Source organism: Helianthus annuus, chromosome 12 (assembly GCF_002127325.2).
Source record: "Helianthus annuus cultivar XRQ/B chromosome 12, HanXRQr2.0-SUNRISE, whole genome shotgun sequence".
Taxonomy (NCBI): Eukaryota; Viridiplantae; Streptophyta; class Magnoliopsida; order Asterales; family Asteraceae; genus Helianthus; species Helianthus annuus.
In genome coordinates, this window is record NC_035444.2 from 14,886,573 (window position 1) to 14,914,406 (window position 27,834).

General features: G+C 38.7%; 1 protein-coding gene and 1 long non-coding RNA gene across 2 annotated transcripts; both read right to left on the reverse strand.

Annotated features, from left to right (window-relative positions):
• Positions 1–15,162: 15,162 nt before the first annotated feature.
• Positions 15,163–20,949, reverse strand: LOC110894241 (homeobox-leucine zipper protein ATHB-15). Its single transcript, XM_022141433.2, has 17 exons — positions 20,419–20,949; positions 19,603–19,762; positions 19,431–19,531; positions 19,067–19,157; positions 18,837–18,932; positions 18,554–18,667; positions 18,370–18,453; positions 18,132–18,287; positions 17,957–18,031; positions 17,775–17,881; positions 17,493–17,688; positions 17,221–17,406; positions 17,054–17,134; positions 16,816–16,950; positions 16,426–16,742; positions 16,223–16,328; positions 15,163–15,626 (listed from the first exon to the last, which is right to left on the reverse strand). The coding sequence occupies exons 1-17, from the start codon at positions 20,628–20,630 to the stop codon at positions 15,330–15,332; spliced, it is 2,514 nt and encodes an 837-aa protein (XP_021997125.1). The 5' UTR covers positions 20,631–20,949; the 3' UTR covers positions 15,163–15,329.
• Positions 20,950–27,228: 6,279 nt separating this feature from the next.
• Positions 27,229–27,808, reverse strand: LOC118484802. The gene is made up of 3 exons (XR_004874507.1): positions 27,634–27,808; positions 27,387–27,563; positions 27,229–27,311 (listed from the first exon to the last, which is right to left on the reverse strand). It is a non-coding gene; the product is annotated as an uncharacterized LOC118484802 (long non-coding RNA).
• Positions 27,809–27,834: the final 26 nt, after the last annotated feature.

The following is a 27,834-nucleotide window of genomic DNA, read 5'->3' on the forward strand; positions in this document are numbered from 1 at the left end:
ATTCTAGTTTCTAAAAATGACACATTTGTTATAATTCACAGTGATAAGATCTTTTACAATGTATCCTGATATCAACCAACTACCCACAGTACTTTACCACTCGATCCATTGGCCCATACGTCCAATGGTATCTGTGATTATGGTCATATCACCCAATGGCTGCCCCAATGGTGAAGATTATCAAGTAATGTATACAATACCCCACATACCGGCTGTAATTTGGTGATTCACATAAACTTAATCACTGTAAGTTATAATTCTGAAAATAATTTGGAGTATTTGTAAAATAGTTAACAGCTCACAAACGGTGAGAAAAGTTTATAAAAGAAGAATAACTCACAAACTGTGAGAAAAGAATTTACAAAAGAGGAATAACTCACATTGCAGATTTAGTGTTGGTAGAATTTAGATTTAATCCCTGTTAACCTAATTTCACAATAAAGCACACAAAGCAGGATTAGTGATCAATACAACGATTATGATAATTCTCCGAGATCAACTGTGACAATGAATGTCCAAGTGCAATACTTCGGCTCATTTATCAAAATGACAAACGATAAAGTATAGTACTCCAACTCGTATATCGAATTATCGACAACGACAAAGTACAATGCTTCGGCTCATTATCGAATTATCGACAACGATAAAGCATAGCCCAATGTGGCGGCACTTAGATATTCTTTGGGTATATTGATCCCGGAAACTGAATCGTAATAGTGATCGACTAATTACCCTGTCTTGCGGCAGCACCTCGATAATAGTGTGTGTGTGTGTGTGGACTGTTTTGCTTATAACTCGGCATATGTAACTCCGATTTTCGTCGTTCAAGTGCCAAAATTCAAGTCCCAACCCCTGCTATTTATACTGAATTTTTGACACCGTCGCGTAGCGCGAGGGGTACCCCCTTAGCCGTCGCGCTACGCGAGTGAGCACCCTATTTTCATAGGGTAGCCCTTCGTGCAGGTAGGCTTGCTGTGTCAATGGTTTTATAAATTTCGAATTTTATAATGAGTTATGAAGATAATCGTTATTAGGGTTTTGCCCCCCTGAGTTTTAGGGCCCCTGATCCTGATTCTGATTGTTCTGGAAATTCTAGGGTTAGTGCAGAATTACTTGGGTGTTTCAATTAGGGTTTTCTTAATAGCTAATTACTATCCTAATTATTTAAAATTTAATGAGAGTTGTTACAGTGAGAGTGGTGGGATACTGAGATACTTTAAGACTGGCATCTGCCGGTCATTTGAAACCTAGAAACGTGAACTGTTGTTAAGACCTTTCATCTTTTGTTATTATATAAATAAATGTGTAAAGATTCTCTGAGTTATTGCATCGTAAGATAGGAGTCTTTGTCTTGATATCCTTCACCAAAAAATGATACGGCTCAAATTCGATAGACAGTTTATTATCAGTAGTGAAACGGCGAACAAAAATCAATATTTGATTAAAGAAGGTGCATATAGGACTTGGTTCAGTTTAAAAGGTAGGAGGGGTGGGGTGAGAGTTAGACTGCCTTGTCCATAAACGATAATGGTTTTGTTAGTATTAAAATTAGACAAATAATGAGTATTAAAATTAGACGAAAGATTAGAGTTAGGAGTCATATGATCTGGGGAGTTGCATTGCATAGAGTGCCTGATCGATATTTGTTGGAGTATAACCTAGTGCATAAGTTTGAGCTGCATAAGATTAGGGATGTTCAAATTGCTCAGCGCTCGACGCTCGTTCGATGCTCGCTCGAAAAATGCTCGGTATTTGCTCGTTCGATTCAGCACGATTGAAAAAAATGCTCGCTTCGGATCGGTTCGGTTTGTAAACGAACCAAGCACGAACAAAGGTCCGCTCAGTTCGGTTCAGCTCGGTTGGCTCGATTTATTTTTTAATATGTATATATATTTGTGTGTGTATCATTTTTAATGAAATGACTATAGACCAACATCAACAATGTTTGGTCCAAGATCCTAATAGAGCTCATTTAAGTAATTAGAACTGAAATTCAATACCAATAGTGCATTGTCCAATACTTAAATGTCTATTTGGGTAATTGAGTCAAAATTTTAAATACTAAAATGTGAATTGCCGATCAATACTCAAGTCTCAACCTTCCATTCGATTCAGAAGTACAAGACCCTAATCAAAACCCCCCATTGGCCATCGTTATTCGATTTCTCCATCGCCACTCGCCAAGACGGCAACTCGCTAGGGTTTTGCTTCAGTCGGTTCATTCAATTTCAAACTTCCGATAAAGTCATAAAACAAGGGTATGTTTCAATCGGTCGACAATTTATCTTCCCGCTTAGCTAATCTCGATAGAACTAGTTGAGTGTTTTTGTATTCCTTGTTATTTGTTAAATTTTTACTTGTGTTAAATTGGACGAAACATCAGGGACGAAAACTACACTTTATTCTAATAACTAGCACTCCCATCGTCACTTTCCTTCTTGGTTCTATGATGCTCGATACTCGCTCAACGTTTGTTCGAAAAATGCTCGGATCGAAAGACGCTCGCTCGACTTTGGCTCAGTTGAAAAAACGCTCGGTTCGGTTCGGATCGGTTTGCAAATAAACCGAGCACGAGCAAAGGTATGATCGGTTTGGTTTGGCTCGTGAACAGCCCAACATAAGATTGTGCAGGACGCGGGCCTAAAATTCCTTGACCTGAAGTAGTGGGCCGCTAGGCCATGGGATACCGGCAAGGGGTAGAGATGGGCATAATACCCGGTTCCTACCCGATTCCAGTTGACCCGACCTGGACCCGGTTTCGGTTCCTACCCGATGCTCAGAGGAACCGGTCCCAGGTTTAAAAACCCGACGGGTATTACCCGGTTCCCATTTTTGTAAAAAAAAAACCAACCGTACCCGGTTCCTATCTGTACCCGGTTCCTACCCGTACCCGGTTCCTATCTGTACCCGGTTCCTATCTGTACCCGGTATGTTACCGTTGGAACCGATTCCTATATGACCGTTGGAACCGAATCTTGAATATGTAAACACATTAAATGAAAAATCTGACCGTTGGAACCGGTTCCTATATGACCGTTGGAACCGGTTACAGTATATATATCACAATTTTTTTATTTTTTTTTTCACAAATCATCTTCTTCTTCTATCTATTTCTTCTCCTTCTTTACATATTTTTAATGGCTTCAAAGAACTCTAAAACCACAAACTCCCCATCCGTCAATAATGTTCCACAAGGTTCAAATGCTCCATTTGTAGTGGGAACATTATCGCATAGCCGCAATATGGATGTTTGGTGCAATTGGGATTTAGTGGAGATGAGCGATGGTTCGCAAAAGGCCCAATGCAAGCATTGTGGGTCCTTGTTAAGCAAGGACTCTAATTCCACTTTAACGAAGCATGCCAAAAAGTATTGCAAAGCTCTAAAGGATTTAACACCTGGTCAAGTTCAACTTTCAAAAGATGGTAAGATTTTCCGCTACGAACAAAAGATAACTCGTGATAGGATGGCGAAATTGGTCATCAAAAAAGTGTTGCCTTTTGGACACTTTGACGACCCCGATCTCACTAAGCTAATTAGGGAGACGCTTCAACCTAGCTACAAACATGTAAGTCGTCGAACTTTAAAACGTCATTGTTTAAATATTTGGGAAAATGCAAGAAAAGATTTAATTGCATTTTTTCAAAATTTAAAGACTTGTGTAAATTTAACTAGTGATGTGTGGTCGGCTCCACACGGTTTACCCGAATCATACATTTGTGTCACCGCTCATTGGGTTGATCCCAATACATGGCAGATGATGAAGCGTACGATCGCATTTGAAGAGTTTCCTTCTCCTCATACGGGAGAAAATATTTATAAAATTATGAATGCCACAATTATAAAATATTGTTTAGAGGATAAAATATTTTCAATATCTTTCGATAACGCCTCAAACAACTCAAATGCGATCCAAAAACTAAAGTTGAAGTACAAACCAATTTGTGATGGTGTTTTTTTCCACACAAGATGTGTTGCTCATATTATTAATTTAGTTGTGCAAGACGGTTTAAAAAATAACTTTGTAGCGGATTTTATTATAGCTTTTAGAACTATGCTTCAAGATGTTTTTAAAAGTGGTAAAGAAAGATATCAAGATTATAAAAAACTTTGTAAAGAAGTTAACCAAAAATTAATTGGTCCTAATTGGGATATCCCAACTCGTTGGAATTCAACTTGTCATATGTTTGAAATGGCTTTAAAACAAATGGGCACTTTAAAAGCATTTCATACAACTTTAAGTGATGACTACCAAGTCGACCAGTCACGGCCCTCGGCCCCGGTTTGACCCGGTTCAAGAGCCGCGAGGCAGGAATCCCGTGGTATTTATTTTAGGTGACAGCGGAAGTTTTTAATACAGGATCTTTTAATATTAAAAATGCCCGTTTAATATATTACATAAAGTTTAGGGATAAAATCCCATAATTTACAATAAGATGATTTCACAAGAAAATCTTTATTTCTCAAAACATGTTTCTTTATTTATTCACATTGAGCCACTTCTCTAAGCTTGTAGTGCTTCACGGCACTTTTCATGAATCACAACAGATCACCTGAAACATGTTTGAAAAAGGTTTTGTCAGCGGGGAAATACTGAGTGAATCATTCATTTTACAGAAAACAATACGGTTGTTATAATTTACAGTATTAAGAGCGATTACAATGCTTCTGATATCAAACCAACTACCCATGGTATTTGTCACTCAACCACCTATTGGCTATCTCGTTGTCCAATAGGGCCTGTGACTATGGTCATATCACCCCTTGGCTATCTCGTTGTCCAATGGTGATGGATTAACAAGTAATGTATACAAAACCCCACATACCAGCTGTAATTTGGTGATTACAAAGACTTAATCCCTGTAATTATAACTTAAAATAGTTTGGAGTTTTGTAAAGCATATTTGATAAAAAGATAATGACTCACATTGCAGATTTAACGAGCAAAGTATAAGCCTACTGATTAGCCTTTGATTTAACCTAATTTAACAACAATGCACACACAAACGGGTTAGTAACTAATACAGCAGTTACGACAATTCACGAGATTAAACCCTCACAACGATCAACAAAGTGCAATACTTTAACGGATTCACAACGAATAACAGAGCATAGTCCGAATTCGAACAGCACTCAAATATTCAAGTTGAAATCATGACGAATAACAAAGTATCAGCTCAATTTGAGCAGCACTTAAACAATCGTTGGATAGTTATAATCGATCGGACGTTGAATCGTAATAGCGATCGAGTTATTTCCCTGATTGCGGCAGCGTTTCGAGATGTGTGTGTGTTTTGATAATGGACAGGACGTAACTCAGTGCATGTAACGAATTTCTTCTTCGTACAAAAGCCAGATTTCAATTGCCAATGTCTGCTATTTATACACAAAATTTGACATGCTTACGGACCGTAAGCCATATCCCTTACGGTCCGTAAGGGAAGCAATCTATTTAAAGGCTAGCTGGGTTCGGGACTAGCCTTGCTGACTCAACTGTTTTGCGAAATTCAAATTGGACAACGAATTATTTAGATAATCGTTGGCTAGGTTTTACCCCCCCCCCCCCCTGAGTTTTAGGGGCTATGATCCTGATTCCGATTGTTCTGGAAATTTTAGGGTTTATGCAGAATTACTTGGGTGTCTTAATTAGGGTTTCCTTATTGGATAATTACCATCCTAAGTATTAATTTTAGTGAGAGTTGTTACATCCTCCCCACCTTAAGAAAAATCTCGTCCTCGAGATTTACTGGAATAGATAAGGGTATCTTCGCTTCATTTATGATTCCAGCTCCCAAGTGTATTCTGGTCCTCTCTTTGAATTCCATTTGACCTTGACCAGCACCAGTCGTTTGTGTTTGAGAAACTTGACTTTTCTATCTTCGATCTGTAATGGTTTTTCTACGAATTTCATCTTTTCGTTTACCTCCACATCTTGAAGAGGTACTACCAGGGATTCGTCTGATAAACATTTCTTGAGATTGGATACATGAAATACATCATGTACTCCCGCTAATTCTTCTGGTAGTTGTAGACGATAAGCAACTGGTCCTATTCGTTGGATTACTGGAAAGGGTCCTACGTATCTTGGACTCAGTTTTCCTTTCTTACCGAATCGCACTATTCCTTTCCAAGGAGAAACTCTCAATAGTACTTTGTCTCCGACTTGAAATTCTAACGGCTTGCGGCGATTGTCTGCATAGCTCTTCTGACGATCTCGAGCCGTTTTCAGTCTTTCCTTGATCTGAGTTATCTTATCAGTAGTTTCTTGTACAATCTCAGGACCTGATAATTGATTTTCTCCTATCTCTGCCCAACAAACTGGGGTTCTGCACTTACGTCCATACAGCGCCTCGAATGGAGCAGTTTCAATGCTTGAATGATAACTATTGTTATAGGAGAATTCAATTAAAGGTAGGTGGCTATCCTAATTTCCACCAAAATCTATTACACATGCTCGGAGCATGTCTTCCAAAGTTTGTATTGTCCTTTCACTTTGTCCGTCTGTTTGTGGATGATATGCAGTGCTCAGATTTAGTCGGGTTCCCATTGCTTTCTGGAAACAAGTCCAGAAATGGGAAGTGAAACGACTATCCCTATCTGATACAATGGAGAGTGGAACTCCATGTAAGGATACCACTTCATCTACGTACAACTTGGACAATCTTTCCATGCTAAAGGTTTATTTCATGGGTAAGAAATGAGCTGATTTGGTTAATCGGTCCACAATTACCCAAATCGCATCATTACCTTTTCTGGTTTTGGGTAACTTAGTAACAAAATCCATTGTTATGAGTTCTCATTTCCATACAGGCATTTCCAATTGTTGTAGTAGTCCTGAAGGTTTCTGATGTTCGGCCTTAACTTGTGAACAGGTTAGACACTTAGATACGTATTCGGCTATATCCTTTTTCATTCCTACCCACCAGAAATTATTCCTTAAATCTTGGTACATCTTATTATTTCCTGGATGTACAGTATACCTAGATTTATGAGCTTCTTCTAAAATCTTATTTCTTAATTCTCCTTGCTTAGGTACCCAAATTCGTTTCTTGTGGAATTTCCAAATTCCATCATTTCCTTGTTCTAGTTCTTTAATGTAACCTTTCATTCCTTCAGCATCGTCCTTGATTGCTGTTTCCTGAATTTTCTTCAATTGCTCCATTAAATCGACTTGTAGATTTAATCTAAGAGCACGAACTCGCTTTTGCTTCTCATGATACTTACGACTTAAGGCATCTGCGACTACGTTCGCCTTTCCTTCGTGATATTGAATATCACAGTCGTAATCGCTTAGGATTTCCATCCACCTCCTTTGCCTCATATTTAACTCTTTTTGCCCAAATATGTACCTTAAACTTTTATGGTCTGTATAAATAGTAAACTTACTTCCATACAGATAATGTCTCCAGATTTTAAGGGCAAAAATTATGGCTCCTAATTCTAAGTCATGAGTCGTATAATTCTCTTCATGCTTTTTCAATTGCCTAGAGGCATACGCAATTACCTTCTTGTGTTGCATTAACACACATCCAAATCCTAACTTTGAGGCATCACAATATATTTCGAAATCTTCTGTTCCCTCGGGTAAAGCTAAAATTGGAGCATTCGTCAATCGGTGTTTTAAAATCTTAAAAGCTTCTTCTTGTCTAGATCCCCATTCAAATTTAACGGTTTTACAGGTCAACTTAGTCAAGGGTACAACTATCTTAGAGAAATCCTTAATAAATCTTCTGTAGTATCCAGCTAAGCCTAGAAAACTTCTGATTTCCATAGCTGTTTGCGGGAACTTCCATTCGATGATTGCTTTTATCTTAGCAGGATCTACATGAATTCCTTCGTGATTTACCACATGACCTAAGAATTGCACTTCTTGCAGCCAAAATTCACACTTTGAGAATTTAGCATAAAGCTTTTCTTTTCTTAACAAAGTTAAGAGTACATGTAGATGCTCACAATGTTCCTTTTGACTTTTGGAGTAAATAAGTATATCTTCGATGAAAACGATCACAAATTTAACCAAGTATGGTTTACAGATTTGATTCATCATGTCCATAAATGCTGCTGGGGCATTCGTTAATCCAAAGGGCATGACTGTAAACTCATAATGACCATACCTAGTTCTGAAAGCAGTTTTAGGTATGTCCTCTTCTTGTACTTTCAGCTGGTGATATCCGGATCTTAGGTCTATCTTAGAAAAATACCTAGCGCATTGGAGTTGATCAAAAAGATCGTCGATCCTAGGTAATGGATATCGACTCTTAATTGTAACTTTATTCAGCTCTCTATAATCAATACACATTCGCATCGATCCATCTTTCTTTTTCACAAACAACACTGGTGCTCCCCAAGAGGATGAACTAGGTTGTATAAATCCTTTGCTCAGTAATTCATCTAATTGCTTTTTCAATTCTAGCATTTCGGTGGGTGCTAATCGATAAGGTGCTTTAGCTATTGGTGTAGTACCCGGAATTAAATGAATTCTAAACTCTACCTTTCTATCGGGTGGTAACCCGGGTAATTCTTCTGGAAAAACATCTGGGTATTCTGAGACTACAGGGATGTCCTGAAGTTCCTTACTTTTAGCGTTAATGATTACGGAAATCATATACACCATTTCTTGTTTTCTCGAATAACTAGCCAATTTCATTACTGAGATGAATTTCAGTGGCTTTCGAGGTCTATCCCCTGTAATTAAAATTACCTCCCCTGTGGGGGTACGAATTTCTACGGAATTCTTATCACATAGGATTCGAGCATGGTTGGCTACTAACCAATCCATTCCTAATACCACATCGAATCCGGCTAATTTCATAGGTAACAGGTTTGCAGAAAACTTATAGCCTAATAGTTCTATTTTTCCTTCTTGCAAAACTTCATCTATGTTAAAGAATTCCCTTCTGCGGTTTCGACCGTAAAAATCTGCCTAAGGGTGGTTAAGGGTAATTTAAGAGCTTGGCAGAATGAAGTATTAATAAAACTTTGGTTTGCACCAGAGTCAAATAATACTTTTGCAAACACGTCGTGAACTAGGAACGTACCAGCTATCACATCTGGGATGAGTTCGGCTTCTTGAGTGGTCAGCTGGAATGCTCGTGCATTCTTCTTAGTAGTTCCATCGGTCGTTTTAGCTCTATTGTCTGTTGGTTTAACCAGCTTAGGACATTCTGGTCTAAAATGTGCGGTTTCTCCGCAGTTATAGCAGATTCTGGTCTTTTTCCTACAATCTTCTTCTCGATGTCCCACCATTTTGCAAAAGTTACAGGTCACATTGCATCTTCCAAAATGATTCTTTTTGCAATTTCTGCAAAAAGGCGGATTTGCGGATTGCCTCATTCCTCTCTTCTTGAACTTATTATTATTATTACCCACACGAAATCCTTGGGTAATCTTTTGAGCCAAATCCTTCTTTCAATCTTCTTCTCTTGTGCGCACCAGTTCATCCGTTAGGGTATTAGCTAACTCTACCGCATCGTCAATAGTGCGAGGTCTCGCAGCTTTAACGATGTTACGGATTTCACTAATTAGTCCCCAAATGTAACGGGAAATGAGTACCGGTTCTGGCGAGGCCAGTGTTGGTACCACTCTAGCGTATTCAAAGAATGTCGAAGTATAACTGCGACAATCTACTCCCGTCATACGATGATTTAGGAACTTATTTGCCATTTGATCTTTTTCATATTCGGGACAGAATTTTCTTTCTACAAGACTCTTAAATTCTTCCCAGCTCATAGCATAAGCTATTCTTCTTCCTTTTGCTTGTAATACTGTATTCCACCATTCTAGTGTCCCTTCTTTAAACAAATTTGAAGCATACATGACCTGATCTTCTTCGGCACATTTGCTTATTGCAATTACTGCTTCAGTTTTCTCTAACCAACGCAGTGTTGCAGTTGCCCCTTCATTACCTGCAAATTCAGCGGGTTTGCAAGCAAGAAATTCCTTGTAAGTGCAACCAGGCGTTGCAGCTTTCATTTTCTTAGGGAGTGGGGCTTGTCGTGGATCATTATCATGATCGTCATGATTGCCTCCTCCATTTACACTATGGCTAAAATTGTCTTCCTGAGTACGTTTACTAGGAATGATTTGTTGCGATTCCACAAGTTTCCGAGCAGCAGCCATGATTGCTGGAATAGCATTGGCTATCCCTTGAGTAATGATATTTTCAATATCTTGTCTAGTCATATACTGGTTTTCCTGGTTTTGCTCAGATTGATTCTCTTCATTAACTGGCTCATTATTAGCGTTTTCCATCTGATGATTTTTATAGATATAAACTTTATTAGTGTCAAGTAATTGAAAATGTAATAAAACAATTGCACGTAATCACAGAATCTTATCATGACATATCTATAGCCAAAATTGTCGATTTCTCGACTTCTATTTTGTTTTATAGATTATATATGCATCCATACACATTGTTTATCTTACAAGGTTTTATTTCCTATTTTACAGAATTCTATTTTACTACTAATGCTATTATACAACATATTTCCCCGACTCCACTATTCTGTTTGTTAACCGGCAGTTCTAGTAACGACGCTCCCTTTAGTCGTACTTCCAGGAAAGTTGTTCCCCCATCTCCCTGATCCTATTCCCTGTACCTATCAACTCTTCTCCGAACTGTCGAAGTTCGGCTAAGTTTTCATTGCTCATTGGAGGATTGGGGATAGGTTCTGGATCAAATTGAGGAAGGAAGGTATAACGACTATTGATCATGGTTTGAAATTGCCAGTCATTTGTCCACCATTCTTCCATTTCGCCTAAAGGTCGAGTGTGGATTAGAGGGTCTGGAATAACTGGTTCCAGATTCACTGGAAGTTGGATTGTGGCCGGATAAGGGTACAGATTATTGTGGATAGGGCTTATGACCTCACAATTTGCCAGTAGACGGTCTATTTCGTCTTGAAACGTGATTTCTTTGGGTTGTTTAGAGCTCTCTCCAATCTCTATTCCCTTTTGTTTCAAATTTTCCCTAGTTTCTATCTCTGCTGGTTTAGAACTCTCTCCGGTCTCGATTCCTTTTCCATTGTCTATAGGGTTTTCTATTTTGGAAAGTCTCCTAGTGGCTGGCTTCCTCCTGCGCACTTTCCTCCATCCTACATATCTTCTTCTCTTTTTAGGTTTTGCTTTTTCCAGCGGTGGAGCTTGGAATTCCAGGGGTTCCTCTATGTCAGCAATATAACCAGTAAAGTCGTGGGAGACTTCAATTGGTACTGGGTAGAGGTTGAGATTCTGGAATGCTTCCGATATCTCATTCATGCTGCATAGCATATATGCAAAATGCACAAAAATGCTAAGTTAAAACTTTGGAACCAAGTTTTACAAATAAACATTAAAGTTTTATTGCATACTAATTTGTACAAAGGACAACAAGAAAGTGACACACGAGGATTTATTTATTTACTGGGTAGTAATTTTCTGCAAGACTATGCTTATTAGTGGTTTAGAGGTTTGCATTTTCGGCTACGGTAGCTAGCATATAAAGATCTGCCCATTTTTCGTCTAATTTATCTTCCCAATGTGGACTATTGTCTAATTCCTGGATTTCTGGATTGAACCTCAATTTCTTGGATTGGGTTTTCTTTCCTTTTTCCCGACTTTTCCTAAGTATCGAGTTTCTTTTACTAGGAGAAAGTGGCTTTTCAAATTGGGCTTTTCGGACAAATATTCCCTCGTCCATATTTACGGGATATTTTGAGGAAGTTCCTTTTTCTTTGGGTGCAGTGTCTAATTTGTGGTAGATAGCAGAAAGCTTTTGTTTACCCATACTGTAGCTAACAAATAACCAGTTAATAAAACACATAATCATAGAATGGTAATTAATAGAATTAAGTATTTTGTTAAATATTTAATTTATTTAAATCAGTAATAGGCTTAAATCAGTGGCTCGATCAGTGGCTCTGATACCACCTCTTCCTGTCACGGCCCTCGGCCCCGGTTTGACCCGGTTCAAGAGCCGCGAGGCAGGAATCCCGTGGTATTTATTTTAGGTGACAGCGGAAGTTTTTAATACAGGATCTTTTAATATTAAAATGCCCGTTTAATATATTACATAAAGTTTAGGGATAAAATCCCATAATTTACAATAAGATGATTTCACAAGGAAATTTTTATTTCTCAAAACATGTTTCTTTATTTATTCACATTGAGCCACTTCTCTAAGCTTGTAGTGCTTCACGGCACTTTTCTTGGATCACAACAGATCACCTAAAACATGTTTGAAAAAGGTTTTGTCAGCGGGGAAATACTGAGTGAATCATTCATTTTACAGAAAACAATACGGTTGTTATAATTTACAGTATTAAGAGCGATTACAATGCTTCTGATATCAAACCAACTACCCATGGTATTTGTCACTCGACCACCTATTGGCTATCTCGTTGTCCAATAGGGTCTGTGACTATGGTCATATCACCCCTTGGCTATCTCGTTGTCCAATGGTGATGGATTAACAAGTAATGTATACAAAACCCCACATACCAGCTGTAATTTGGTGATTACAAAGACTTAATCCCTGTAATTATAACTTAAAATAGTTTGGAGTTTTGTAAAGCATATTTGATAAAAAGAGAATGACTCACATTGCAGATTTAACGAGCAAAGTATAAGCCTGCTGATTAGCCTTTGATTTAACCTAATTTAACAACAATGCACACACAAACGGGTTAGTAACTAATACAGCAGTTACGACAATTCACGAGATTAAACCCTCACAACGATCAACAAAGTGCAATACTTTAGTAATTCAACGGATTCACAACGAATAACAGAGCATAGTCCGAATTCGAACAGCACTCAAATATTCAAGTTGAAATCACGACGAATAACAAAGTATCAGCTCAATTTGAGCAGCACTCAAACAATCGTTGGATAGTTATAATCGATCGGACGTTGAATCGTAATAGCGATCGAGTTATTACCCTGATTGCGGCAGCGTTTCGAGATATGTGTGTGTTTTGATAATGGACATGACGTAACTCAGTGCATGTAACGAATTTCTTCGTCGTACAAAAGCCAGATTTCAATTGCCAATGTCTGCTATTTATACACAAAATTTGACATGCTTACGGACCGTAAGCCATATCCCTTACGGTCCGTAAGGGAAGCAATCTATTTATAGGCTAGCTGGGTTCGGGACTAGCCTTGCTGACTCAACTGTTTTGCGAAATTCAAATTGGACAACGAATTATTTAGATAATCGTTGGCTAGGTTTTACCCCCCCCCCCTTGAGTTTTAGTGGCCCTGATCCTGATTTCGATTGTTCTGGAAATTTTAGGGTTTATGCAGAATTACTTGGGTGTCTTAATTAGGGTTTCCTTATTGGATAATTACCATCCTAAGTATTAATTTTAGTGAGAGTTGTTACAAGACCCTTTTCCCGACACGGCTTGGAATAACATTCAAACACTTAGTAATTTCTTAAAAGTTTTCAAAAAATCAACAACTTTAATTTCCGGTGTTTATTATACCACTAGTTCTCGAGTTATTTCCGAATTGTATTTGATAACAACTAATTTTAAAAAGTTTGAAAACTCAAGTGACATGTTGAACAACAAAGTTGAACAAAAATCACACATAAAACATAACACATCAAACATAAGTAAACAAACGGATCCACCAAACTACACATTAGAAGAACCGGATCCTTCGCCCTTTTCTTCCTTTTTTGCCTTTGTCACCGGGCAATGTTTGTCGGTATGCTATTGAGAGTGGAGTTTGTTGCCGCCTTCATGAACTTCCCACAATTCTTGCACCTAGCCATCTCATGGTTATCCGACATCAAACACAAATCAAAATATTTCCAAATTGCGGGGTTACGCTTGGTTTCTAAAATCAAAACAACTCCTTCTTCCGATGCCATATTGTTCTTTGAATGTGTTTACAGAAGAAAGAAGATGGATGGATTGGATGCAAATTGAAATGTATGCACCGAAATCGATTTTTATATTTGAAAACCGGTTCCTAACGGTACAAAAATTAAAAAAAAAAAAAAACAGCTTTTTCAGTGGAACCAGTTCCGAACAGTAACCATCAGCTTTATTGAAATACTCACCGTAACCGGTTCCAAATAGTACCCGTAACCAGTTCCACACAGTACCCGGACCCGGTTCCATTGTACCCGAAACCGGTTACACCGGTTCTAAAAATATTGATGTGTACTAGGGATGAGCATATGCCACCGAATACCGATCCCATACCGATCCCCTACCGATCCCGTACCGATCCCGATCCCGATCGGTATCCCGATCGGTATCCACTTTTTGGCGTTTTCGGTATCGGTACGGTACGGTATCGGTATTATACCGATACCGACCCTCAAAATACGGTATAATACCGATACCGTACCGTACCGATACCTAACCGACATGTTTCGGTATCGGTATCGGTACCTTGTTTGGGTGAAATTCGGGATCGGTATTAGGCGGTATCGGTATCGGTTCGGTATCGGATACCGATTTGCTCATCCCTAATGTGTACCCGGGTTGTACCCGGACCCGGTTCCACTGAGAACCCGGTTCCACTCACTTGTATCCATACCTGGTTCCGGGTTTTACGAATACCCAATTATGCCCATCTCTAGCAAGGGGTACGGAAGTCCAATGTGCCCATTGGTGGGCCTGGTGGAAATTGTTATGCATGTATGGGCCAGGCCAAGTCGTAAAGGACTCAAGAGCCCAAGATTGGTAACCTGCTGAATTATTATTGCCAAGAACATTCGACCCGTGACCACGAGAAGACCAGCGACCTCGCCTCTGCCCCCGCTCCGGGTGATCTGGAGTCCGTTTGGTGTGAGAAGGTTGGTCCGGGCAGTCTGCAACGACGTTGAGAGCAGTGCTGGCGGCTTGCGCGGCGTTTCTTGCTTGGTTCACCTTCCTCGTTTCAGTCATACACAGGCGAGAACGAGTTTCGTAAAAATGGTAACCAAAATTACACTGGAAGAACTCTCATAGTTCTCATACCTTGTTGAACCGAATCCTAGTCGCCTTTTGACACAAAATTAATAGATTTTTATAATTCTATGCTACCAGCGCGAATTCGAGTCTCACCCGCAGCAGTACCTTGACCAACTCCAGGTCTCGTTAAATAGTTTAAAATATAAATAACCAAAACTCCACCACAAACAGGCCTTACCACCCTTAAGACCAAAATATGCAACTTTCTAGTTTGTGCTCCCGGCGACTAACATAATCTAAAACGGGAAACAGGGACGACAAATCATGAAGCCGACATTGGATAAACGTTCGAACATCAAGATCAAAGTTTCAGTTTTACTACCAAACACAAAAAAACAGGTACCAACTACCACATCATCATGATCATCTAGCGAGACTCAAACGAACGACCAGTTCATGAACAAAAAGCAGATGCAATGATCCCTGTCTTCTTCATTCACCACTTTCCATGCCACCGCTCGCTCATAAGAAACCGGTCTCCCCATACTCGACACGCAAATACCCCCTTGAAGACAAGCGAACCCCTGCTGCATTATCTGTGGGAACTCCGAACACAAACCTTTTCTTCCATTTTCATCGAGTACTTTCTCCAAACTGATGTCTTGAAGCGCTACTAGCGTTGTTTCAAGCATATCAAGACCCGCCTGATTGGCAAATGTGAAAACCGGCATCGCCTGCATCAAACCATAGCTGTTTAACTAAACAACCAAAATCACACAACGTATGAACTATTGTATTTGTAAGCATGGCAAAAATGACGGGTAGTTTTAAAAGTGCCAATTTGGTTCTGGTCAAAATGGGCCGGGTCAAAACAAGTGAAAAAATGGTTTGGAGTCGAAACGGATAATTTTTAAAATAAGTACTAATGGGCTTCTGGTCTAAACGGGTCGGAACAAAATAGGCTCGGGTTGAAATGCGTTTTACAAAAAAGTGTATTATTTCACTGGCTAGCAAAGGTAGCGGTTTCTAGTCTAAACGGGTCGGAACAAAAGAGGCTCGGGTTGAAATGCATTTTACAAAAAAAAAATAAAAAAAAAAGTGAATTATTTCCCTCGCTAGCAAAGGTAGCGGTCACGAAGGTGACGACTACGGGTGGTCATGACAAACAATGGTCGTGGGTGATGTCAGCCCTTCTGCACCCGTTTTAAGTCGACGATTTCTACAAAGTGGCCGGTGTTAATCCGTTCTATAATTCAAGTAGACCGAAATGAACCCATGAAACATGATTAACGACCCTAAACCAGTGGTTAACCGTTAACTTATGGCTAACCTTCATTGAGCAGCACAGGATAGCATCCGAGTGGTGCCACATAGATTTAAGAATCGAGTCATTTCCGTCACCCACGCCTTCAAGTAGCTCCACACCCAAGTAGCACCTGTTTCACAAGCCAAAAGTTTTTTAAATTAACAAAAAAAAAAAAAAGAATAAAAGTAGGTGTTTCGCATGCGACCCAACCTACTCGTTCTTATTACCTGTAACTACGGCAAATCCAACGAGCTAGAGTGTGTGCTTCAGGGGTACCCAACGATGTCTGAAGCCCTCCGTTTGGAGACGGAGATAACGCAGATGCTACCCTCTGAACAGATGATATAATACCGCGAACATATTGTCGAGCCATCGCAGCAACGCTTTCTTGCATATGGCTTTCAAACGCAAACTCAAGAGCAATTGTCATCACTGATCTTGCACAATTATTACCGACATTTCGATCACCAGAAGCTCTGTTCCCAGCCCCTCTCACTTCAAGAGCAGAAGCAAGATCAAGGGTTCGATTCGGGCTTGAATCCCCCTGTGGGTACACCAATAACATATTTATATTAACAAAATGAAATATTCCGAACTAGCGAATTACAAGTACTAACCTTGCAAGAATCGAGAGGAATGATGCGAAAACCGGAAGGCAAAAGTGGTGCATCGTCAGCAAAGGAAGCATCGATCGGAGCAAAGATTAGCTCTGAACACATACCGACTGCGCTTTCGTCAATCCCGCTGCATAGCTATTATATTTTCAAAAGCGTAATTAGATAACCGAATCGCACAAGGTAACGAATATGTGAAACTACATGCGTCACAAAAAAAAAACGGTTAAGCGACACGTACTTGCAGAAAAAACATGTCTCGCCCCATTAGCGCGTCTTCGGGACAGAGCCCAACACCCTCCAATTTGATCACCTCCAAAAGCTATAGAAAACAAAAGAGAATAATACGTATTCAGAATGTGTAACAACTAACAACCGCATTAACTGCTTAGGAAGTGATTAAAGTACCTCTTCATGCTCGATTGTCTGAGCAAGGGGAAGAATAACTTGACCGCCAAAATTACCAGCACGAGTCCCCAGTAAGTTACACGGCCCGAGCTTGACCGCCGCAGCTGAATAAGCATCAACGTTGTTGTCGGCCCATTCCGAACGGTGCTCCCTTAAAAACCTAAGCAAGAGGGCTGGAGGAACGTTCTGGAAATGCCGAAAAAAGAGAAAAATATATAAAGAAATAGATTTTAATCCATAATCCGTGTGAATCTCGGTGTTTAGTGGCTAACCGGTGGTAAAAGCATCGACGCTTTGGCACACAAGACGGCAGTATTAACTGACGGATATCCATTTGAGAAAGAAAGATTCAGCCCCATAAGTTTTTCAGGTGAAGAGTTTACGTGAATGGTTACGTCGTCCATTCCATCATTACTCGTTAACGACCATCCTTCGTCAGTAAACCCGCTGACAGCCTCGTTAAACCCCCTAAAAAGAACAAAGACAACAAATTAACGTCTGTTTCAGATCCGGTCAACGGTTGACCGACTCAAAAGGAGTGATTTAGCTTCTACCTGCTCAACCTCTGGCTAAGTGCTCTTAAAGCTGCGGGTCGTCGGCCCCAATTAGGGGTACTGGTTTGCGAAACCTCCTGAGCTATTTGCCGTAGTTGTCGTAACGCCTGTTCACGGATTATAAAACCTTAAATTCCCCGAACCCGTTACAAAAACTACAAGTAGAGGATTAACATTGTTACCATCATAGTTGTTTTTTGAGCGATAACAGTGGATGATTCATACAACGGGCGCAACACTTCAGGTACACTCCATGCCTATTTAGTCACACGCGTAAACAAATTCAATTCAAATCATCAAATACATGTTCATATAGAAACGTAGCATCGCATAATCAAATGAAGTACAGATTTTTACCTCTAAGTTCATATGATCGACAATGTGTATGATTGACCCGCCTCCTTCGCAAGGTCTAATAAGGTAGCCGCTAGGCAGCATTTCTGCGCGTACAAAATTTGGCACCGATGGTATGTTTGGACCGTTCGGGGTGTTAGCAAGCGATCTTTCACATACCTGAGACCCCACCACTTACATTATTCAACATTTCAAATATACATACATATATATATATATAAAGAAGCTAAAAATTACTAACCACTAGACTGCCATCTTCTGTAACTGAAGTATAGCGCAACAACAAGAAATCACGAGCGGCAGCCAAAGTTGTAGGGGCGTAAAGCTACAACATGAAACAGATTTAGACTATAACAACGGGCACAACAAGAGCCGAAAATTTGTTAGCGATCAATGACAATAGGTAAGTCGGATTGTGAAGTCACCTGCATGTACAAGAGTTCAATGGTTCCACCATTGGCAGTGGGCAGCACATCGAGGACATCAACGGCTCGGCAGTCACGAAACCACGAGGTGCGATCCTTGAGGATCTCAGCAACCTGAAACATAATACAGTTATTTGTTAAACCCCACATGTTTCAAATTTTAATTATTTTATATAAAAAATAACGTTAATACCACAAAAGACAATATATCTTCTTTACTTGTTACAAAAATGGTTTTGTATGGTATTAACCGAAAATATTATACAAAGGAACTGGTATCTACCCTTGTAGGCTCAAGACTGACTAAGCCGCACGCGCGTGCTGCCACGCCAGTGCAACCATGAGAAATAGCAACGATTCCAATGGAATCCGGACCAGGCTGCATTCAAAGCAAAAGAAAAGTTGCAAATTAACCAAAGTTCCATTAATCTCAAAATGCAGAGAAATAAATGAATATACAGATAAACAAATTTAACATCATTCAAATATTCATTTATGAATGTTATTTGATACCTTCATTCCAGGCATCTGGACCCACTCGACAGCGGTTCCAGTAGCCTTCGAAAGAAACTCTGTTAAAGTTTCCTCTGCAATGGACAAGAGTCTGAAAAACAACACACAATTAAACCAAAATGTTCATGAAATATAACATCATATGAATACAGACGGTATGACACTGCGAAAAATAGTCATACGGTACGTACGACCTTATGAGCTTCATGTTGTCATTTCTTTTGTCAGTCAAAAAAATTATACCGAGCAGTATGACATGTTAGTGGTGTCGGAATAACACAATAGTTAGTGGTGTTTGTTTGTACCCTAACAATAATGTAAATAAATAAAATGAATCCAACATTCAAACTTTAAATAAACTAACCCAGCAGGACTAGCATCTCCTGGGGGATGCTGAGGGGTCAGATGGCGTTGACCACTCGTCACCACCGAGTCGCAACTACCATCTTTCGTAGCAACCACCGCCTGCAACCCAAAACACCTCAAAACATCAATTCCAACAAACCACAACAAAAACAAAAAAAACAAACCCTCACATTCTGTGTATGCTGCCTAAAACACCCGTTCTCATACACAAGATGAGACACCTGCTTCTGCAACCGATCATTCTCCTCCATTAACAACTTATTCATAGCTGTTAGCTTCCGATTCACCGACTGCAGCCGCGAAGCCTCCTTCCTCTGTTTCTCCCTACATCTACAACCAGAAACAAAAAAAATTAAACCCAAATCACACGCGATAAACACGTCAGAGCCACGCGATAAACACAAGTATCAATCATGAATACGACTCGTTTAACTTCTTTAGGACGAGGGTCATTACAGAACACTAATTATTGCAAGAAAAAAAAATTCTAAAGCACTAAATTTTGAGATTTAAGGTTTATATGTTTTATATTTTATGTTTCTCGTATTATATATACATAAAAAAAACTATATATTTTTAATTACACATAGACTACATAAATGTAGGTAATTTAACCTACACATAACATACGTAATAAGTGTGGATTATATAAAAACTGAAAATTTTCCATATTTTGTTTTGAAATCTATTATGAGAAACAATAAATCTTACAATTATAACATTTTCGTTCACTTTTAAGGATTAAAAAAATAGGTGATTCATTTTCTCGTAATATTTAGTATTGTACATAGAACCTTTCACAACTACTTTATATCTTATGCTATATCTGTATAGCAGAACAATGTTTTAATTATTTTGAAAAATAAAATAAAATTATATAGTGTACTTTTTATTAAACAGGTTAATCGGTCAGGAATTGCAAACCGTATACAAAAACAACAAAAATGGATGTAAAACTGTAAACCCATATCAGATTATTAACAAACCTTCGATTTTGGAACCAAACTTTGATCTGTTTGGGTTCAATGTTGGACAAAATAGGGCATTCACGAATAAGCTGTTGCCGACGAATCGAACTGGGTTTCGGGCACTCATGATACAGCCTTTCAAGCGCTTCAACCTGCTCCGGTGTGTATCTTACGTATTTCCCATTATCCATTATCGTACACTTCCCACCATCCTTGCAGGGCATCGCCATTACACCTTACTCTGTTTCACTCTGTTTTACTCTGTTTCTTGATTCAAGAAAACTGAACACCAACACCAAAATTGAAGGTTTTGAACACGAATCTGGGTTCAAAGTTGACCGAATCGAAGTGGGTTTAGGTTGATTTGATCGTTCCCAGCCTCTGAAACATGGTGAAAGAAAGAAACAAGAAAGAAAAAGATTGGATTTTTATGAAACCCTAATGGTGAAATGAAACAGGGGTGGTTTGAGTGGGGGTGTTGTTATGATTATTATTGTTATACTGTTGATGGGTGATGTGAAATGTGGAGTTGTTGGGTGTATGTATGTCTGGCTCATATGCTGTTTGTTTGTTTGTTGCTTTGCTTTTAGCTGTTTTCACTTTATTTACTCTGCTCTGCTGCTACTCTATCCTTTTGTATCTTTGGGGAATATATTTGCATCTTTGGGAAGTTACTGTTTTGCCCCTGGCTGGAAATATGTTGTTTACATTGCTGATTTAAGTGTCCTTGTGATATTGTGATGTGACCTAAGTTGGGAAAAGGAGGGTGTGTTTATAAATAGTTAGAATATATTAAACTATGGTTATTTTTGTGCTTTACTTTAGGGTTTAGGGTGGGCGGGGTACCCACCGATTTGCAATCGGGGACCCCCCCTGCCGATTCGGTATTGTGCCGCCAACAAAGGCGGTGAAGAGAGAGAGGGTGGAAAACGGTGATGGGCTGCCGAAGAGGGGGGAGGAGAGAGGGAGGAGAGAGAGAGGAGAGAGGGAGACTTGGTCCAATCACATCTTTCCTTTTTTTTTTTTTTTTTTTTTTTTTAAAAAAAAACCCAATTCACCTAAGAGGGGAGTGGCGCCATCAAATGGGGGTGTTAGGGGAGTTTAAGAGGGGAGTTGACGTGGCACACGGGGATTGGTTTGGCGTAAGAGAGGGGACTCACCTATTAGGTGAGCACCCCCTTCACCCTTAAAAAGTGTGGTTCAATGTACTTTTTATATACGACACTTCACGGTAGTTATGTGATTATAAGTGCAGAACTTTCCGGCGTAACATATGATGGAATAAAAACCCGGGTGGGTTCGGAATTTGAACTGGCAGTCTCGTACAAGTTCTAGTTCAAATCCTTCATTGTCTTAATCCACTAAAAGTGACACAAGTGAAAATCAAACTTGGGTCTCCACTGGAAAACCCAAACCTCCTACTACTACACCACAAGTGAGGATTGACCCGTTTATTTTCAAAAGAACGGTTGGTTTGTTAATATTATTTCTATAAACTTTAAAAACTCGGTCATGTATGTATTTAATATTCATAATCATAACATTAGGGGGGTAGGGGTGGTTATCACTTATCACTCACCACCAATTTATCATTCACAACTTTCAATCAAGTTTTGCCACGTCATCGAGCTTTATTCCATCACTCACAACTTTTTTAGTGGAAATGTTCATCACTCACAACTACACCCAACAATTCCCCCCCCCTCCCCCCAACCAACAATTACCCTCACAACAATAAAACTATCACGCGTCAAAAAAAAAAGTCATGGGTTATAAAATTTGGAGCGTGATAAATGATAGCGGCGGTGGTCTTCTACAGTTCTCCACGCGTGAAAAATGTTCATCACGGACAGAAAAGGCACCGCCGCGGGTGACCTTATCGTATGTAAAGCTAAATTTAATTGAATTTATAACAAGAATAGTGTAAAATTTTATTGTTTTAAAAAGCTTAAATCAAACCGATACTTTGATGTTTCGGTCAGCCGGCCAGCTCGACTTATATAGTTTTATTTAAAGTTTCATAAATAACAGTGGAATAAAATCGTTAATAGTTCTAAAAACTATTTACATTTTTTATATGTAAACTATATAGAATTTAAATAGATAACTACAAATAACCGGTTAGACTGCGGGGTATGGGGCGGGGGTTTGGGCGTGGGTGGGCTGAAAACACCCAAGCCACCACCCCGGGTGGGCATGGGTTTGGGCGTGGTCCCTTTTTCATGGGTTTGAAGCCGGGCGTGGGGCGGTCTGGCCAAGCTGACATGGCGGGCTCTAATTGGACAAACCAAAGAAGCCGTTGGGCTAGCCGTTGATTTAACTATCAATGGCTCAGATCTAGCGAAGCCCACCAAACTCACGCCCCCAACCCCCGCCCCACCATACCCTGTTTAAATGTGGGTCGCCCCATGTCTGCCATCCCAAGCCACGTGTCAACAAATGTCCCAACCCAAGCCCAACCCCCGCCACACCATACCCCGCAGTCTTATCAAATATTTATTTTTGCCGTTAAAAAATATGAAAATATTTATTCCAAATATTTCGTACTCATGATAAAGATTCTATTTGCATTACATTTGCATTCTTAATCACATCACGTCATTTCAAAAGTAGACTTATAGCCGACCAATGCTAGCGGTTTGGCGGATGGCAGAAACGTAAATAAATCAAAGAAGAGGGTTTAAAAGAAGATGGTTCATAAAAAGAACGAAGGGTGGGCATGGTAGGTTTCGTGGGACAAAGAGGACACCATGATGATGGCTTTGCATGCGCCTCGATTTTACACTTTCTTTTTTATTTTTATTCTTTTCAAAAACTTTTTTTCATTTTTATTCACCTTTTTCATACCCCTTGGCTTTTCGATATCTTCACACTTTTATTCCCTTTATTTGTTTCTTTTATACAACTCAAGTCTCAACACAACAACAAGAACAACATTGTTTTAAGAAAACAAGAAAGCAATGTTTTAAAAACCGGATCAATGGTTAAAGCGTAAATTGGAACATGAAACGGGCCGCTTTTATGTGACAAACCGCCCGAAGGTGAACCGAACATGTCAAACCAAACTTGGATGATTTTGATGAAAAGTGGGATTTTTTAAGCTTTTTAAACCATTTTCTATATGTTAGTTTCTATGCACGTTAAAGCATTTTACTGACAGTTTATGGTGTTCATGGTTTGGTTTTGATGGAATTTTTAAGTCGAATTGGCATTCGGTTTTGTGTGGGGAATAAAACATAAGTAAATGTGTTATAGACTTGGTGATTTGGTGCAATTTTTGATTCACGCTTGTCATCGTAAGCGATGGTTTCCTATTTTGGTGATTTGGTGTAACTTTTGATTCACGCTTGTCATTGTAAGCGGTGGTTTCCGATTTTAGCTTTCTTGATAGATCTGTTTTTAAATGAAATTTATTTATCAGTTTAAAATATATCTGTTTTATAGTGTTTATGATCATCATGTCATCTAACTTTAGAATAGATACGAAATTATACCGCAGTTAGTTTAATTATCCTTTTCTTTTAAATATATTTCTATATATCATATTTGTATTTCTATTAATACACTATATATTTTTCTGGATGGTAAATGTTTCCCATACGTTTTTTATACCAAAATTCAAAACTACTCCGTTAGTCTAGGTTTGAACATGAGGCGTCAATTTTAAAAAGTATGTGTCATTACAGCATTCACATTCTATCCATCAAAATATGTGAGGGGTTTTTATATTATAAAGGGTATAAAAAGTGGTTGTAAGTGGAGGAGAGAGAAAATATTACTGTTCATCTGTATATTTGAGGAGACACTGTTCACCCACTATAATTTTTTTAATATATATTGAAAGTGGTTGTGAATGAAGGAGAGAGAAAAATGTAATGATAATATTATTTAATTGAAAATAAGAGAGAAAAAGTAGGGAAAATTACCAAAGTGGCCGTTTGACCAAGCCATTTTCCAAAATAGCCATTTGACCGGGCATAATGCACCCTCCCATCAAAGTGAACTCCCATATTTATGCACCTTCAATCCAACCACCAGCTAGCCGACACGTGTCCCTGAAGCCTGAACCGGCTTTATGCCGCGTCGCCTGGCAGCCGAGCCGCTTCCCCCCAAGCCAAGCCGCTTCACCGCCTGCCCACAAGTACAAGCCATGCCGCCTAATTTACAAGCCAAGCCGCGTAAAGTACAAGCCGAGCCGCGACAGTTGCATTTTTTAAAAAATATCAAAATATATAAAAAAACATCAAAAAAATATCAAAAAACATCAAAAAATATAAAAAAAAATCCAAAAATATCAAAATACTCTTTCTCTCCATATATTTAATAACTCGGTTGAATATTGTGAATAATGGAATTCATTTTTTATCTCTTTTCTCTTTATTTTTTATCAATTATTAATTTAATAATTTAATATTTTATTAAATTAAATAAACTAATATTTTAATAAATTATTTTCCGCCGCTATGTTAGATCCTTTGATTTGAAACTTTTATTATTATTAATTTGCATGTATCATTATGTTTTTTTAATTAATTTTTTTTTAACAATTACTTAAAAAAAATGCACAAGAAACTAAGAAATATCGTTTATATAATTTTTTAAATAACTAATCATGATTTATATCGGAAATTTGTATATATTTTTATCGATAAGAGTTGAATTAGAAATAATAAACATTATACTTAAATCAATATTATACAAAACGGGCTTATAAATTCTAAAAATATTACAATATTAAATCCTAAAAATATTACAATATTACACAACCTACTTATTAAATCCTAACAATATTACACAATCTACTTATTAAATCCTAAAAATATAAAACTACATAGCATTAAAAAAAAAAACTACAAAGTAAGATAAATATTAAAGTGGTCAACCAACTTAAAATCCGTATTCTCTTCGTGCCTAAACTCGACCCTCGCGATATATACCCGATCATCGTGGCTCAACCCAGCCGCCGGGACATGGTTGTAGTAACGTTTAAACCGATCCAACTTCGGTTTAAGATCACGCCATTTGTGTTGACACGCGTTTAAGTTGTGTCGCGCGTTGCCGACGTGCTGTTGATAGTGTTGAAACGCTTGCCCCCAGTACGCGGTTTGTCCGCGTTGTAAATTTCGTTTAGCGTCAACGATAGCTGTTACTAATGCTAGTTCTTCTTCTTCTGTCCAATTAACCATCTTGTGTTTTTTTTTAAGTAACAAACTTAATTAATGTTGGTGGTGAATGGTTTTTTTACTATGTTGGGAGACTAATGAATTGTGGCTATTTATAGCCAACATTGGCCACCCCACACCGCTACCCCACACCCACCCCCCCCCCCCCACACCGCTACCCCACACCCCCCCCCCACACCGCTACCCCACCCCCACCCCCACCCCACCCCCCACCCCCCAACCGCGGTAATAGCTATCCCCCACCAAAGAATTGTGGCTATTTAAGGTTTTTTTATGTTTTTAAATATTAAAACTTAATAGGTTAGTTAAACTAAAGGGGTATTGATAGTTTTTTTTTTTTTTTTTTTTTGAACGGCAAATTTTATTAAGAGAACAAGAACAAACACAGACTATACAAACAGAGAGACAAACAAGAAATACATGAAATTACATGAAACTGAAAGAGCACCAATCCGACCAATCTAGAGTATGCATTTTTCCTCGGTATTTCACCCAAAGGAAGCTAGTGGCCTTGATTTCAGCAATCAGCTTGGAGATAAAAGGGGTATTGATAGTTAATAAATAAACTAAAATAGAAACTACGATTGACGAAAAACTCGGTGCAAACTCGGAATTCAACTATTTATTTAATTTTAATTAGAATATTTAACTCTAATGAACAACAAAATACAAGACGAAAAAAACCCAGCTAAATAGTAACAACATCTTCACGCGTGTATACTTCACCGCCATTGTTAACGCTTCGTCTTGAAGATGCCTAATTTCACTTGCTTGATTTGCAACGGTCACATGTTGTTGTTCATGCATGAAATGTCGAAATACATCAATAGCTCTTTGGCACGAGGGCCCCTCTGCCCAATCCACAAACCCACAGCCTCCTCGTCGACTGATGCAGCAATAGAATTTTCTTCCCGGGTTTGTAGCGGTCCAGGAAGTTTTTATAATTGTTTGCGATCCACAATTCCTGCATAGCACCATTTTGCTAAGTGTAGTTGATTTTTGGGTATTTGGGGGGGGGGGTATATATAGGTGGTGGTAGGTGTAATAAGGGACTATTATTAATTTTTTTTTTTGGTATTATATTATATTATAGCAAAAATAGTAGAATAACATATTTTAAACTTTTTTTTAATTCAAATACATAACAAATCTAATGAAACGGTTTCGTTACATCACTATTACGTTCAACACTCTGAATTATTTTTTCAACACTCGACTCTCCTTCTAATTTTGAATCATAGAAAAGCATAGCAAGGTGCCGCCTCATACTGCTAGCCGTTACGTTGGGGTCTTCACCGTCATTAATCCGCTTCCCGTTAATTAGCTTTTCCAGGAAAATGCAAACCCATACCCCACAATCTCCTAAAGGCCCTGTTTGTTGAGGCACGTTGTGTGCAAAAGTAACATGAAAGGGGTAAGTCAGCGGTATGGGCATTGTGGTGTAGTAACCGTGCCTACGTAGCCAATTGTCAAAGACAAAATTAATATGAGTGAGCACTTGGTCTCTTCCCCGGTCCAGAAATGGCGATTCTGCAAGGCTACAAAATATAAACATAAAACATATTAGATAATGACAAAGTAAAAAAGAAATGTTACAATTAATAAATTTTTAACTAAAAACACAAACGAAAAAGAATAGTACCTGTCGTAAACAGTCAGAGTACGGTTAACCAGGTTGAAAACCCCCAGAAACCAGTGTGTTTGCGGTATAAGCAAAGGTACATACACCTATATTTTATTTTTTTAAATTAATAAACTTTTACGGAACTATGTAAATAAAATTAAAATTAAATTAGAAAGAACCTCATCAACTGTAGTAATTGCTGGAAAAGGTTCCACGACCCCGGTGTAATAACCCTTGTATGTTTGTTCAGGGAGAGTCGTTCCATAAAAATACATTTGGAAATATGGTGGTAAAATACTCCAACGGGCATTACGATCTCTCGATTCATACAAGTGGATCATCCAACCAAAGATATGCTGTTTAGCAAAAAATCAAATAATATTTTACTTTTGTTAGTAAACAGATAATATATCTAAAATTCCTTACATCATCGCTCAACCACCCCTCGTTATCGTCACCTAGCAGTGCTGACCAGAATGACGGACCTACGAATCCACCCGTCGTTAATCGGAGCTGGACATCGCCACTACTAGGATACCAACTCCTAATTTCAGCGATCTTTTGATCATCTGTTTTTCGCTTCCTTGTTTGCCCTTTTTTCAAATGTTTAAAAACAACAAATGGTGA